The 16,184-nt window shown below is 36.9% G+C and overlaps 1 protein-coding gene across 6 annotated transcripts in view; it reads left to right on the top strand.

Moving 5' to 3' along the window:
- The window catches only part of SNX10 (sorting nexin 10), a 67,796-nt gene extending 52,000 nt beyond the window's left edge, over positions 1-15,796 (top strand). For 4 of the 6 annotated variants that reach the window (XM_027539375.1, XM_027539371.1, XM_027539376.1 and 1 more), the window contains 5 exons: positions 448-534; positions 4,648-4,748; positions 5,312-5,410; positions 13,288-13,497; positions 13,951-15,796. In XM_027539375.1, coding sequence (XP_027395176.1) covers positions 448-534; positions 4,648-4,748; positions 5,312-5,410; positions 13,288-13,497; positions 13,951-14,032 — 579 coding nt within the window. In that variant the 3' untranslated portion in view covers positions 14,033-15,796. The remainder of the gene's footprint in view (positions 1-447; positions 535-4,647; positions 4,749-5,311; positions 5,411-13,287; positions 13,498-13,950) is intronic. The other 2 variants (XM_027539373.1, XM_027539374.1) reach the window with 1 other exon arrangement.
- The last annotated feature ends 388 nt before the right edge of the window (positions 15,797-16,184 follow it).

Raw genomic sequence — 16,184 nt, forward strand, 5'->3', positions numbered from 1 at the left:
TTGCTTGCTTTTCACATGACCTTTGTCACTCTTTCTTATTAGTGTTCTAGCAAGTAACTTATCAGGCAGGGCCTGTAGTTTTAATGCAGAGAAATGAAGGAAGTATGAAATGACATTTTTTAAAACTTGATAAAAATGTGAACCTATTTTTCATGATTAAAAATTGAAAATCAGTTTCAGAATACTCTGTTCTTATTGTCTTCATATAACCTGTAAAACCAAATCATGCCCAGCTCTGTTTTGCGTTATTGTAGAAATTCCATTTGTGGCAATAGTGTTTTTTGGACTTCCTGTGGTGCTTGATTCATTAACTTCTTGTTTTTTTAAGGGACTATAACCACATCGGTTAAAGCTCCTTTCAGTTTTGTTCTAGTACAGTCATTTCTCTCTGCCCTTCCGAGCCCTACTTGCAATTCTGAAACATATTTCTTTGTGATGCCCTTACAGGAATTTGTAAGTGTCTGGGTTCGAGATCCTAGGATTCAGAAGGAGGACTTCTGGCACTCTTATATCGACTATGAGATATGTATTCATGTAAGTATGCCATCGATAGTACATAGAAATCATAGTAATTTTTAGGTAGCATACATTTGATGGGTACTACGATATAAGTGAAATTTATAAAAATGTTTCTAATTCAAAGAACTGAATTTGAATGATTGCAACTAACGCTTGTCTCTTAAATGAAGTAATATGATGGTTCCTAAAGTTGAAAAATGGACTTATTTGAATTCCTCGTTGTACCTTTGTTAATATTAATATTTTAATGTTTATTGCCTTCATGTTGAAGATGTGAAACATCTAAAATTCACAAAGAGTTTTTATAGCTCATTAATGGTATTTCTTTATGATCTGTTATGGCATGTTTCTGCAGACTATATTACCTGATAAATCTTAAGTTCTGAGAGGATGTAGAGTTCTCTGGCAAAGAGATGTACAGTGTTTTATATGTAGAACAGAAAAGTGGGAAATGAATATGTGCAATTATTTTTGCCTTGGTCTCAATTCTGAGTAATTAAGAGAAGTAATTAACTAGAAATGACTTATTTTATTTGGAAACAATACTGTAGCATAATCTTTTGAGGAGTATTGTGTGTTGTGTGGCCTCCTATAATTATCTTGAATAAGGGTCAGCTATCTTTTTCTGTAAAGGGCCAGGTAGTAAAAATCTCTGGCTTTGTGGGCCGTACAGACTCTCAGAATCACTGAAAGCAGCCATAAACAATACATAAATGAATGAGTGTAATTGTGTTCCAATAAAAATTTATTTGTGAAGACAAGTGGCGTCTGGATTTGGCCCACAGGTGTATATGGTTTATTGGCCCTTGACCATGAAGATAGTCACTTCTTTGGTCTGATTTAGTCCAGACTTCTCTTGAGAGCATAGCAATGGGCTCAGATTTTATCTGTGACTGTGTAGTATTATACAAGTGAGATAAAATTTAGCCACTCTTTACTCTTCCCACTGTTAATAGCTAAATTATTATATTGGGTACCTCAATGCCACTAAACTTCTCTTTTTTCTCCTTTCTTCCCTTTTTCTTTCAAACTTCCTCAACTTAGAAAATAAAGTAAAAACTCAGAATACTTTTTTTTTGATGATGGTGTTGAAGGTGTTTATCAGGGTATGCCTGTTTTGATTTTGTTTTGGTTTTACTCATAAGGTCACACTAGATATTCATTCTGTGTGGAAAATTATAACACGAATATATAAGACTGAGCATTTGAAAATGAAATGAAATTCTTTAGTTGCCTTCTGACTTCCTCTAAAAAATTTGTGGGTCAAATTTTGACATATTTATTGACACACTTTATAGTAGGTATGAAATGTAATTATCCTCAGGGAGTTAATGAAAGTATAGATCCTTCTTTTCTACATAAATAGCTTGATGTGAGTTCAGAAATGTGCGTTAAAAAATATTTCCATCCAGAAGTAATGGGTTCCACAAGTACTATTTGGTGGTGCTCAGCATTTTTCTGTGGTGGTAGTGGTTGGCGTTTCTCTGAGATGCTAATAAATTGACAGTAAATACATGTTTTTGGCTTGGTAGATAGCAGAAACCAGCAACTAGATTTAGAGGAACTTAATAAATTAGTGATCTCAGTGTAGCCTGATCCTGAAGAGGCTTCCACCTGTTGTACGATTAGGAATGGGTGGGGATCCTGGATAGTTCTAGTTGGCCTCGCTTAAGACACTGCACCCACAGACCCATAGAGCTTTGCGGGTAGAGGAGCTGGTGTTTAACCCATTTAAGTTAGCCTCAAGGGAAATAATACCAGACGACTCTGAAGTCGTAGCATTTACCTGGAATTTTAAACTAATGGATGGTCGAGGTGAGTAGCCCTTCATGTATTCTCTCCTGAGCTTGTCCTGCAAATGAAGGTCTTATTGATAGACCCTTGTCTGGTGTGGGCACCACATGGATCTCCAGTTATTCCATCCACAGTGGTTCTAAGCAGAGAAATGAAGGGAGCTGACCTGGACTCCGTCTATGCGCGAGGCTCAGGAGGCTCTGCAGTGACCTGGTCCTCTCTGGGGAGAGAACACTGACAGGGCGCCCACCCAGGCCTTGCTGGGGCACAAACTCTGATGTAAACGGCCTGCCAACTGAGCCCCCAAGGGTCACATTAGAGGGAGGCCCTGGTGTGCTTTGAAATCCACACACACAATGTTATTATTGTGCCACAAACTCTTATCTAGCGCATTTTGCTGCCAGATTGTCCACAATGAGATTTAGGCCAATAACTACTTTTTGGACAAACTTCTTAACCTCTCTGCATCCTGAGATTCTTTGAATTTTATAAAGTTCAGGAATATGTGCTATACATCTCATGGGGACAGTTAGGAACTAATGCCTGCTATGACTGACACTTCCCAGAGAAAACAGCCTTTGGGTGCATATTAAGCAGGTTGATGATGGTTTTTGAAATAATACCAATCTCTGGGGCAAAAAAAATTTCTCATTTGGCAGTATAAAGATTATGAAATAGAATGTTGAAATTAATAGGCAGAATAGAGATCTTCTTACAAAACCAATAGACATAAGCCAGTCTCTTGTTTTTCACAAAGGAGAAACGGCCTTGGATAAAACCCATAGGAGAAGCATCGAGGTTTTGCTTCAGGTAGGGACTCTGAGGGTGGCTTTTCCTAAATCTGCCTTAAGGTAACAGAAAGTACCAGTTACACCTAGTAACTAATGATAATATTAAGAGATAACATTTGCCATTGCATATTGTCAATCCTGACAATGGCCCTGGGAAACAGGGATGTGCTATTTCATCCCCATTTTCCCATCCGAGGAACTGGAGTTCAAGTCACTTGCCTTGTAGCAGAGCCAGTACTGGACTTTGGGTTCTCCACACACATACTTGTCCTGTGCACCACACGCCTCTTTCACTCAATCACACTCTCTTGCACACCTAGTAGAGAAGGGGAATGCTGATCTCTTGTTTAAAGGTGATTTCAGGATCCCAGGTGATTTGTGTGGTCTGTGGCGATGGCCATATCAAGGACTTGGCCTTCTGCAATGTCATGTTGAGGACCATGAGAAGGTGTCTCTAATCCCCAAAGACTTCTCCGTGGGTAGATGGATGGGGTAAATGCAGTGGATGACCCTGAGCTTTTACTCATCATTTATGCTTCAGGATTTTGTCTAATGTTTACGATTTGTCTCTGAAAAGAGTGCTATAGATGAGCAGGAAGCTACGTCAGGACTCAGGGAAAGGCAGGTTCATGCCTTGCCCCAGGACGTCACTGCTCATTAATGTCACCCCAGCTGTCTTCATAGATGCTATGTTGGTGGGTTATATGCAAGATTTGAGTCTGGCATAAATGCAAATCTATTTTTGATTTTTAAAATCCTACTTATGATCCAGCAATCCCACTGCTGGGCATACACACTGAGGAAACCAGAAGGGAAAGAGACACGTGTACCCCAATGTTCATCGCAGCACTTTTTATAATAGCCAGGACATGGAAGCAACCTAGATGCCCATCAGCAGATGAATGGATAAGAAAGCTGTGGTACATATACACAATGGAGTATTACTCAGCCATTAAAAAGAATACATTTGAATCAGTTCTAATCAGATGGATGAAACTGGAACCTATTATACAGAGTGAAGTAAGCCAGAAAGAAAAACACCAATACAGTATACTAACACATATATATGGAATTTAGAAAGATGGTAACAATAATCCTGTGTACGAGACAGCAAAAGAGACACCGATGTATAGATCAGTCTTATGGACTCTGTGGGAGAGGGAGAGGGTGGGGAGATTTGGGAGAATAGCATTGAAACATGTATTGTATCATGTATGAAACGAGTCGCCAGTCCAGGTTCAATGCACGGTACTGGATGCTTGGGGCTGGTGCACTGGGACGACCCAGAGGGAGGGTAGGGGAGGGAGGAGGGAGGAGGGTTCAGGATGGGGAATGCAGGTATACCCGTGGTGGATTCATTTCTATATTTGGCAAAACTAATACAATATTGTAAAGTTTAAAAATAAAATAAAATTTAAAAAAAATCAAAAAAAATAAATAAAATCCTACTTTAAGTGAATATTGGGGCATGTAGAGTGTTAAGGATACAAGAAAAGCACATTTTCCTCAAGTGAGGCTTATGTTTTTTGTTTTCTTTAAACAGACCAATAGCATGTGTTTTACAATGAAAACATCCTGTGTGAGAAGAAGGTACAGAGAATTTGTGTGGCTGAGGCAGAGACTCCAAAGTAATGCATTACTGGTGTAAGTGATTTAAAGAGTATATTGAGAAGACTTTATTATTATATTCAATATTTAAAAATTTGACCTACCACTATATATAAAATAAGCAACAATGAATAGCACAGGAAACTATATTCAATATCTTGTAATAATTTATGGGTAACAATCTGAAAAACAATGGAAAACACCTGAAATTAATTTAATATTGTAAACAATATACATCAATTAAAAAATTGACATGTATTGATATATATGAAGGCTTTTGTAGGCTTTCTTCTCAATTGCAGTATATAGCTTTATTTTTTTGACTGTTGCCTCTGAATTCAAAATTTACCACTTGAATTATACTAATTTATATGAGTATTGATCATGAAAGTCCTCAAAAATGTTTAAAAATATTTTTTCTTTAAGTTAACTGATTTTTTCATACCCTTATTGTATAATGTAACTATAAAATATGTGTATAATTATATAATAGTTGTGTGATAATTATCATGCATGATTTGCTTTCATTTTGAGGGATTTCTGTAACTAAATTGCCTTGATTTGATGATTAAAAAAATTTTTTTTTTCTTTCTCATAAGACAACTGCCAGAACTTCCATCTAAAAACCTATTTTTCAACATGAACAATCGCCAGCATGTAGATCAGCGCCGTCAGGGTTTGGAGGATTTCCTCAGAAAGTAAGTGTGCAGAAACTCTGGTGGCCAGATGGGAGATGCGAGCACAGCACTCTGTAAGAATTGAGGGTCCTGTGATCAAGCCGGAGAGAATGTTCCTGTTTCTAAAATGCTGATAATCTGCTTTGGAGGGATGCTCAGTAATTCATTTCCTATATTGTTAGCCATTCAGTCGTGTCTGACTCTTTGCGATCCCATGGACTTTAGCCCACCAGTCTTCTCTGTCCAAGGGATTCTCCAGGCAAGAATACTGAAGTGGATTGCCATTCTCTTCTCCAGGGTATCTTCTCAACCTACGGATTGAACCTGGGTTTCCTGCATTGTAGGCAGATTGTAGGCAGAGTCTGAACCACCAGGGAAGCTAGTTTAACCCCTGCCTCCATCCTTACATGTCTTTCTTTTCTCTGTGTCTCAGATTTCCTTTCCTTTCTCTCAAAAGAACATCAATCATTGGATTTAGAGCCCACCCTAAATCCAGGATCATCTGTCTTGAGATCCTTAATTTAATTACACCTGCTAAAATCTTATTTCCAAAGGTCATGATCATAGGTTACTGGGATTTAAGAAGAACATCTCTCTCAAGGAGACACAATTCAGTCCTCTACAGTAACTTTCAGGTATTGGCCAATAGAAGCCAATACTAATCCTCCTCAGAACTATAAATCCATTTGTGCCGCGCTGTGCTCAGTCATTTCCTATATTAGAGCACCATCTTGTGGCTCACCTCACACAGTGCATATTCAGGACCAAACCTTCCAGAAAGAAAACAATGAACTAATTGAATCAGATAATAAATATATACTCCCTTAAGCTATAAAGCAGAGCCAAATTGCTTGGGAGTTTAGCTGACAAGAGTAAAATTTGCCAGGAAACAAATGTTCCTTATTAAAAGCACTTCTTAGAAACTCTGTATTTACAACGTTTAGGATCGACATACCAACATCAGCTCTACAGTGGGCTGCTAACAGTGTTCTGAGCTCCTCTAAGTGAATAACTTGTTGCTACTCTTTGGAGGGAATGTTTATAAGGGAGTATTTATTGGTGTTTTAATAGTCTTAGTGGGTTATTAGGGCTTCCCAGGTGGCGCTAGTGATAAAGAACCTGCCTTCCAATGCAGGAGATGTAAGACACATGGGTTTAATTCCTGTGTAAGGAAGATCTGCTGGACAAGGGAATGGCTACCCACTCCAGTATTCTTGCCTGGAGAAGCCCATGGACAGAAAAGCCTGGCAGGTACAATCCATGGCGCTGTAAAGAGTTGGACACAACTGATTGTCTTAGCACACATGGACACAGAAGGTTATTAACTCTGAAACACTTGGTTATGGTTGGTGCTGCAGTGAAAGTGACTTGAATTCACACTGCTATGATTCCTCTTTTTTTAATTTCTACTCTGTAATACTGGAATATTCATCCCATGGGACAACACACTAATCTGCACACAGACTCTGAGGCCAGACTGCCTGGGTTCAAATCCTGCTTCTGCTACTTTAGCTGGGAATTTAGGCAAGCCTTTTACCTCCTCTGCGCTTGTGTTTGCCCACCTGTAAAATGGGGTAATAATAGTATCTACTTCATAAGGCTGTCAAGAGGATTGAATCAGTTAATGAATGTAAAGCACTCACAACAGACTGAAGTATAATGTGTGATAGCCAAGTATCAGCCACTATTTTAATGCACTTAGACATGAAATAGCTTTGAGCTAATTTTTCTATCTTCCTATTTATAGATAAGGGAATAAGCTGAGTCCTATGACTACTAGTTAGTGCAGGGCCCAGTCTCCTGAACTCTTTTTCTACTAGCTTCAGGATCTGAAACCATCTTGAATGTTCTACTCGGCACCTTCGAGCTAGCCTGAAATAATATACTGCCCTCTGGCTCTCTCTCTCTCTATGGCTCACTCATCAAAGGCTTGGGTATTAAGTATCCACATGAATATTAATATTTATTTCTATTAGATTGGTATCATGCTTTTCCTTTGAAGGGGTCATAGAGACATACAGAAACAGCCAAGGTTATAAATTGAGGGAGGGCTGGAAAAGAAAAAGGTGGGGGCGGGAAATGGAGGAATAAAAATGTCAAGAGAACAGAAAAATCTAACTGAGCCAAGTCCTCAGAAGTCCTCACAGTGGTGTTCTGTGGCGTTTCCTAGGCATGACAGAACAAAGACCTGCTCAAGTTTTTCCTGCCCTTTCCTTTTGGGGATAGCTCCAATTTTAATTGTCTATATGAGACCCAGGTGGCTGATGGCCTCTCCCTAAAGACCTGATCCCCACAGACAAGTTTGCAGAGTGGCCTGTCACTCCAGATGCTGCTGGGGGAAACTGCAGACCGGCCATCGCCAGTGAGTCCCGGACAGGGCTAGTCATATCCTGCAGTCTCCGTAAGCATTTGGGGAGCTGCGTGTTTTCTGTAGAGAAGTGTCCTTATTTGAGATCAAAGGACACCATGTGTCTCTTTGCTTATGTTGCTTGTTAAGCTCAAGGCCTGTGTTTTTTTGACCAGGAATTACTTCATTGTTTTGAACGTGACCTTTCTTTGCACAATTGGGCAACCAAATTCCTGCCAGTGTGAGAGTCAGCAGGCTGTTGAGGGGCTGTGCGTAGCTACTCTAGGTTACTCTTGCATGCTGTGTTGTTTGGCAGTTTGCTGGTTGAATTTCACGCAGAGGTCATAATGGAAAGTGTCTTGGGTCAGGAGCTGGAGGGATTGGGTTCCAGGTCTCCTGTGAATCTTGGCTCCTGGTTGTTTTCTGGCTCTGAAACCTCAGAAAAGTCATTCATTCCTGTGAGCCTTGGTTTGCTGGAAAGTGTGATAATGTAATACACACACCACCGGCCTCACGGGTAGTTGTGTCATTCAAAGGAAGGTTGGGAAAGGACTCAGTGAGCCAATATATGAAGTGACTGCTTTTGACCAGGCTGGGTACTGAGGATATAGGACTGCACAAGACAGACACATATCCTTGTCCTCTTGAAGCTTCCATTCTAGCGGGGAGGCAACTGCATACTTATCAGGGATGTCTTGATTCATTAAAGTTGAATCTTGATGTCATCCAGAAGTCAAATCATGGAGCAGACACCATTGTGATGTTATTTGTCCCGTTATGGTCTGTGAACATTAGTCTCCAAGAGATGAATTTCACATAAAACGTGAAAGCTGGTGCTTCTATGTAGTCTGCTCCTGAAGGAAACAAGGAGTCTAATACCACACTTTGGGTTTAGTCCTCACTTAAAGGCCTTGAATGCTGTGGCCCCTGCTGTCCTCCCCACCGTCTTTTCTGTGCCCCTCAAATCTGATACATAGTCCTGTTCTTTGTCCAGTGTGTGTAGAAATAGCAACCTTGCATGTCTCTGCCTCTCGTGGACCCCTCTGTCCCCCCAGCCTGAGCCCACTTTGGGAAACTGGATGCAACGTGCAACTCAGCCATCTGTGTCCTGACCCCACCTTGAGGTCCCCTGAGGCTCTGTTGGTTACCCGTTAAGTGAGGCTACTATCGGTAGCCTGTTCCTTGTTTGTAGGGCACTTTGGGAATTTAAGAAGAAAACACCACAATATTAAAGTACGAAATATGCCTGTGTATTGTAGATTTTTAGCGTGTATTTTTAATTATTGTTGGCTGCACCACACAGCATGCAGGATCCTAGTTCCCTGACCAGGGATTGAACCTGCACTCCCTGCAGTGGAAGCACAGAGTCCCAACCACTGGACCACCAGGGAATTCTCTTTTTAGCGTGTGTTTTTAAGACTTGGTTTTTAAACTGGTGATGATGAAGGGGAATGAAATTAGGGGGCTCCCCAATAAGTGCCCCAAATAAACATGCTGCTTTTTGAATTCTTAAAACACTTGGTTTTTATATAAATTTTGAAGTTAAAGAGTGTTGTATATGTTCAACCTCTTTGAAACCAAAATACTGCTGTTTCTGTGCATAGGTGTGTATCTATAATATAAATATGTATTTTTTCCATTTTAAGGTCATCTGTGAAGTTAATACATATTTGATAGCAAAGTACATAGCCAGGCAGTCTTCATAGAGAAATTAGAAAGTTGTTCCTTTGCTGAGGTACCAAAGAAGAGGAATTTATACCATTTTATTGGCTACATTTAGCTTTTTACATGTTTTACCTCAATACCTATGACAATATTAGGAGTCAAGTTTCATCTCAATTTTATAGATAAGGAAATTATAAGAAAGGTGGAGGCACTATATTAATCCCAGGAACTGGCAGCTTTATAATTAGAACTCTTAAATGCTAGCTAAAGTTGGTATGATTGTGAAATTTTTCAAATATATTCATTTTTCCTCAGTCTTGGGTATAATCTCCCTTTGGGATTTCCTCCCTGGCTAATTTTAAATTGTAAGTCACTTTTACTAATAGTTATGAACAAAGAAGTTATAGACTAAATTATAAGCTCTGTTGGTAAGTCTCCAGCTATGAAACTGGCATTCCTACTATTTTTTTGCACTTTGCTATCACAAGTGGGTGCCAGCTTTCACTGAATTCATCCCATTAATATAACTACATGTACCTTACAAGGTAGACTTTCATATTACAGTAATGTATGTCTTAAAAATTTAATGAATTTATATAAAAATTTTTTATGAAAGGATATCATGGAAACACTACAGCTAGTTTTACACACACACACACACACACACACACACAAATTTTTATGTCTTTATGTTCAATAGAGGGCACCACAGCACAGATCATGAATGTCTTCAATGAAGATTTGTAGGTTTTATTTTTTTCTCATGGTAAGAGGTAAACAGGCTGAATTAATTTTTTTTTGTACATCAAACTGCTAACCTTCCAGCCGCTATACAGATGTGTATGTATATCATTATGTTGGGTTCTGTAGACTCAGGGCATCCTTAGTTAGGGTTACATGGTTTGCATAGCTATATATATTCTCAGCTGAAGCAATATAGAATACACCTAATAAACTCATGTTGAGGAAAACCAGATTTTCAAATGTGTTTAATTCAAGGAAAAACAGGTTTTGCTTTGTTTAAAGTTATTATGGAGAAAGGAATAACTTTTGACTCATGTTATAAATACCTTGTGCTTAAAATTCCTTTAAAATTCTAGAGGCTATTTTTTGTTCCTTTTATGAGGGCTTGAAAATTATATACGTTTATTTTTATGGAGACTTATAAAGGTGACATTTTACTGACTGTTTTACAAAGTACTCTTTATTTTAAGTTTGAAGTTGATGTCAAGTTTGAAGTTGATTTTCTGCTATTAAATTTGTTTGGGGAAAATGTGGTGCACGTATGACTAGGGTAAAAATAGGATTTAATATTATGATGGCAGTCACAATACTCTGATATATAGTAAATCAGATATTACTTAAAATGAACTAATTATGCTTACTGAACCAGATGGGAAAACACTGTGAAAATTTTGTATTTTTAATTTTGGAATGAAACACTTGACTGAAAATAAAAATCATAAATACAATAAAAAAATTATTTTTGCTTATTTAAAACTTATTAATGGAGTACAGTGGCATAAATTTAGCTAACCAGACAGAGGAAATTCACAAAACCTAAACTGGGCAGATGTTTTTGCACTCAAGAGCCTGTACGGGTCTTCAGATGTTCCCAGCCACATCCTTCTCCCCTTTCAGAATTTTGAACTAGGTGTGCCAAGCTCCCTCTGGCTGTTCACTTGTGTGTCCTCCAGATGGCAGTATGAAGCAGAAAAGACAAGACCGGGAAATAATGAGTCTAATGTACAGTAAAATTGGAAATTGAATTATAGTTCAAGAAAAAAGACAGTAGCCTCGAGGTCCTGATCAACCTGGACTCTGATCACTTTTGTTTGCTGTACCCATGTGTTAGGTTACTAGCAAGTTAATAACAGTGTGTGACCAGTTCAAGGCTCAATAGAATTGCTTTAGACATGAAATAAAGCTAAAATGAATTTGTGTCCAATAGCATTGGCATTAGTGCTCATTACTTTTGTGGTGTAATGCCTCGAAGCATCCAAAATCAATTTTAAAGATTACCCATTATTTTATAAAGAAAATAAAACACATTTCCAACAGAAACAAAGCAGTAAGTATAATCCCATGAACAGTTACTTGTAACATCGTGGGCAGGAAACCACTGAAAAAGGGACACAGGAAACACTCAGTTCAAACTTCACAGCGAAGGCAAGTTAATATTAATGGGTCGTTGCTATATAAATCTTCTCTTGATTTGAAGCATTTAAAACAAGAGTGGTAAACATTTATAAATGTAGAAAATAAATCTCAAAGAGTAGTAAAAAGGATTTACTACTTTACTCCTTGTACTTGGTAAATTAATCTTTATCATGTGATATGGTCATTTACTGAGGGAATTCAGGGCAGAGGACATGGAAGAGTGGAAGTATTTAGCTATTTGGCTTGAGGCTTTGCCTTTTAAAAACGCACAAAGGTTTTACTTTTCATTTTAGTAGGTCAGTAAAGAAAGTTTTCTCAAAAACCATTTGTAAACCTATCTGAAGCAAAGAGGACAGCCCGATTTTGGTTTTGATATTGTGTATTTTTAGATGCTTGCCTTCCTTAAGAAATAACTGTCTTATTTGAAAGAGAAGGAAATATTCCAGTGACCTTGGTTTTTAAGTAAATTGATATGAATGATCAAAAGAGATTTACTTTTCTAATTAACTTGTTTTCTGCATCTAAAAATGCAGAATATAAGGTAAGTTTTGTTGGTCTGAAATACTCTATGTCTCATAGATCTCCACATGGAAAATCCTGTTGAACAGAATTATACTTGCGTTTCAGTGTTTCAGGTTTGTCCCCAGCATCTGGTCTTAGAGTCTTGTGTTACATCATTATTGAACTATTGAGTGAGTGAGTGAAGTCGCTCAGTCGTGTCCGACTATTTGCGACCCCATGGACTGTAGCCTACCAGGCTCCTCAGTCCAAGGGGTTTTCCAGGCAAGAATACTGGAGTGGGTTGCCATTATTGAACTATTAACAGAGACTAAATTATCATATGTCAAAATCGTTGCTAAAAAGAGAAAACCAATTTTTATTTAAACATAAGGGTGTTCTTTGATATGCATTTCAGAAAAGACACATTAACTGATAAAACGAATTTGAGGATGTGTACCTTTGGCTACAGGGCACTTTTTCATTCTCCATGATGTACTAGCTGAAATCTGTATTCCCTTTGTAAATTTTGATCTTGGAATGTGGGAAGGCTAGTATGTACTTGTTACTGACTTATCATACTTTAATTACATATATGGTAAAACTGGCTGGGAGCAATTTTATTTAGTGACTCATTTTAAAATATGCTGAAGATTCTGGAGAAATTTCAGGTCAACCTTAAGTATTCAAAAAATGCTCCCTCTCAATTGAGCCCTTGTGAACCTGTATATAAGCATCTTTGTAAAGTTTGAAAATGTAAGACATGCTGAGAAATGTACTGACTTTTTAATATAGTTTTTAATAGTTGTTGAAAGTTTTGATGTTTCATGACAGCCTAACCAATAAAGATCACAGAACTGACATGCTGGTAGGCAGTAAATTTTTTAAAGGCAGAATAAATTTCTCTGACTATCTAAGCAAAATATTTCCATAATTAATCCACATGGTCATAACAGATGGTTAAATTGAAGAAATGTCCTTGAAGTTATTCTTTTAACAGATGTTCTTAACTATTAGCTTCATGTTTTTACTCACCTAAATTTCCAAATAATCGAATAAAAGTTAACATATGCTTTCATCCTTTTAATAGGGAGAGTCTGTAATTGATGCCAAGTTTGCCATAGTAGAGAAATCACTTCAGTGGCACATTTCTAATGTTTTTCTCTCTCCCGTCCTATAATTGTCCCTCCCTGTGCACTGATCATGTCTTCTTTTTTCTTTTACATAGGGTTCTACAGAATGCACTTCTGCTTTCAGATAGCAGCCTTCACCTCTTCCTGCAAAGTCATCTAAATTCAGAAGACATCGAGGCATGTGTTTCTGGGCAGACTAAGTACTCTGTAGAAGAAGCAATTCACAAGTTTGCCTTGATGAACAGACGTTTCCCTGAAGAAGAGGAAGGAAAAAAAGAAAACGATATAGATTATGATTCAGAAAGGTATTTCCTTGCATTTTGATTTAACGTATATGTATTTATATAACACATCGTACACATATGCGTGTGTATAGACATATATACACTCCACTTTTTGTTGATGTAATACTAAGATAATGAAAAAATTAATTGACTGAGATTTTATTGAGCTGTGACAGCTCATCATAGTAGTCTTCACACACACCTCCACACTGAATTAATGAATGCAGTAGAAATTCAATTATCTGCATTCTGATTATGTGACTTTCATTTAGTCAGACTTGAATTATTCGCGTTTAAATTATCTAGCTAAAAAAATATCCAACTGCACTCCAAATGGCTAATTAAAAGTCCAAATTTCCTGTCTCTCTTTGTGACTGGAGATAATTAAAGTTCTCCTCTGTTACTCAGGCTTTGAGTGTGTTGTGAAAACCAATTTCCTCTTTTTATTATTTTCCCCCCTCTCTTCTTTTCCAGTTCATCCTCTGGGTTTGGACATAGTAGTGATGACAGCAGTTCGCACGGATGTAAAATGAGCACAGCTCCGCAGGAATCCTGAAAAATAATTCTAATGTTACCATTTTAGGAATAGCAAATTGTGTCCAGTCATAGAGAATAAAGCTTGCAAATAATATATTCTTACCTAAAGCTCACTGTCATATTAAGTATTTGAATTCGTAAAGATGTTGTGTTGTTTATTAGTGGTATTTTTATGTTGTCTGATTTTGGCTAAGCTTCTGTGAAAAGCTAAAAGCCTGTGAATGCAGCACTCTCCTTGATCAGCGCACGCTATTGGTAAAATGAGATCCTGCCCTCAGATGAAATGATTTGTATGTTTAAACAAAATCTAGTTGGCTTTATTGCATTTTAAAAGATAGGTAAATAGGTAGCACTTCAAATCCAGATGGAGCATTTCTTCTTGTATTACTGGGGCAGTGTTAGCATAAACACAGCAGGTATGTGTATGACTTACGGCACAGACCAGAATGCCTCTCTCAGACAGGCAGCTGGAATTTTGTGGGTACCTCCTCTGCACTGGAAAAACACTGAGCTTTGGAATGGTTGATTGAAATATTTTAAGAGTGTTTAACCTTTCCATTATTCTATTTCACACTTAGATGGAAAACGTATCTTATGAATAGAGACATGTTAAAATAATGTTTACATCTTTAAAAATAAAAAGCCCAGAAATAGCGCTAGTCATTTTGCTTATATTTGCAATATATAGAGGGCTTCCCTGGTGGCTTAGCAGTAAGAATCTGCAATATATAGATTCAGAAATACATTTTCATTGTTCAAAATCAGCTTTAACACATGGTTTCTGGGAACAAACCATTTGTTTTCATTATCTGTGTGTAATTAGAATTACAGGTTCATGATTTATTTTCTGACTTAATGTGCAATTTCTTAGCACTAGATAACTTTCAGTATCTGTGACGGTTGCTTGTTACTTTAAGTTAAAAGTAGGATCTTATAAAAATTAATAAAATTTGCCAGTAAATATTCCCATAATATAGAAGAGGATATGAACTTGCTAATTTCAGAATTAATTATTCATTTTTAAAAAGTCCTTTCTTTTAAGGCATCTGCCTAAGGAGTGGTATAATTTAACAAAATGTCTCTTTTTATAGTGGTCAAAGATAAAATATCTTAGATAAACTACATTGAACTTCAAATTTCAGATAAGACAGCATTTTCTTGAGATAACTGTTCATATTTCTTCCTTGTTGAATGGTATGAAATATCTCTGAAATTAACAAGAAGATATCTTTATATAAGGGGGATAACTTGTTGCTTTAATTAAATGTTACCTCACCCTCATTTTAACTAGGAGTTTATTAAAAGTTACTGTATTATTTTTAAAAGTCTTTGAAATGCTTGTAACTGAGACTCAACAGAAAAAATTAAATTTAGAATATGAATGATTTCCTTAATTTTGCCTTTTTGTTTTCTGTTTGGTCTAAAATGTTATTGAACTTTTTGTAAATATTTTGATTTAATGTATCTTGGATCTTACTACTTTATCATCTAAGACTCATTATTTTAATACTGGAGGAAAAAAGATTTAGCAGTTTCTTTTTATTTTGCTGACATGTGAAGTTTGCCATTCAGTCATTTCAGTGTGGTCACCAGCTCCTTGGCAATATGTATTTGTATTCATGTTCTGTTTTACAGTAGTTTTGAAAAGCATATATCGTGCCACCAATTGTAATTCTTAGATGATGAAACTATAGCCGTCAAAATTGATATTAAGTAATGCGTAATACTGTGGTATGTAAACTTCATGAGATCATCATTTTCACATTAAACATGAAAAAAACAACTTGTTTGTTGCTTATTTTATACAATATATTTCTTCTGACTTAGATCTAAATTCAGTATATTTCTGAATCATCAGTAATTTTTAATGGATAATTTTGTTAAAATTTGATTTCATATTCACTGTAGTTGTATACATTTAAGGCATAGCCTTGGTTTGGTTGTTTTGATATCTAAGTACTGGCTTCCTAAAACTGATTTCCCAGCAGCTGAGAGATTTAAATGAACTTCAGCCCCTAGTGGCTTTCTTGCTTTGTTCAAGTCTCTTATTTTTCTCTGGCATATTTTTATAAAACTTTCTTTAGAGAAAGAAAACAATTACTTACATAACTAAACAAAATAGATGTTTATTTAAAACTATTTAAAATGTAACAAATTTAAAGAATTCTTAT

The sequence above is a fragment of the Bos indicus x Bos taurus genome, chromosome 4 (genome assembly GCF_003369695.1).
Source record: "Bos indicus x Bos taurus breed Angus x Brahman F1 hybrid chromosome 4, Bos_hybrid_MaternalHap_v2.0, whole genome shotgun sequence".
NCBI lineage: Eukaryota > Metazoa > Chordata > Mammalia > Artiodactyla > Bovidae > Bos > Bos indicus x Bos taurus.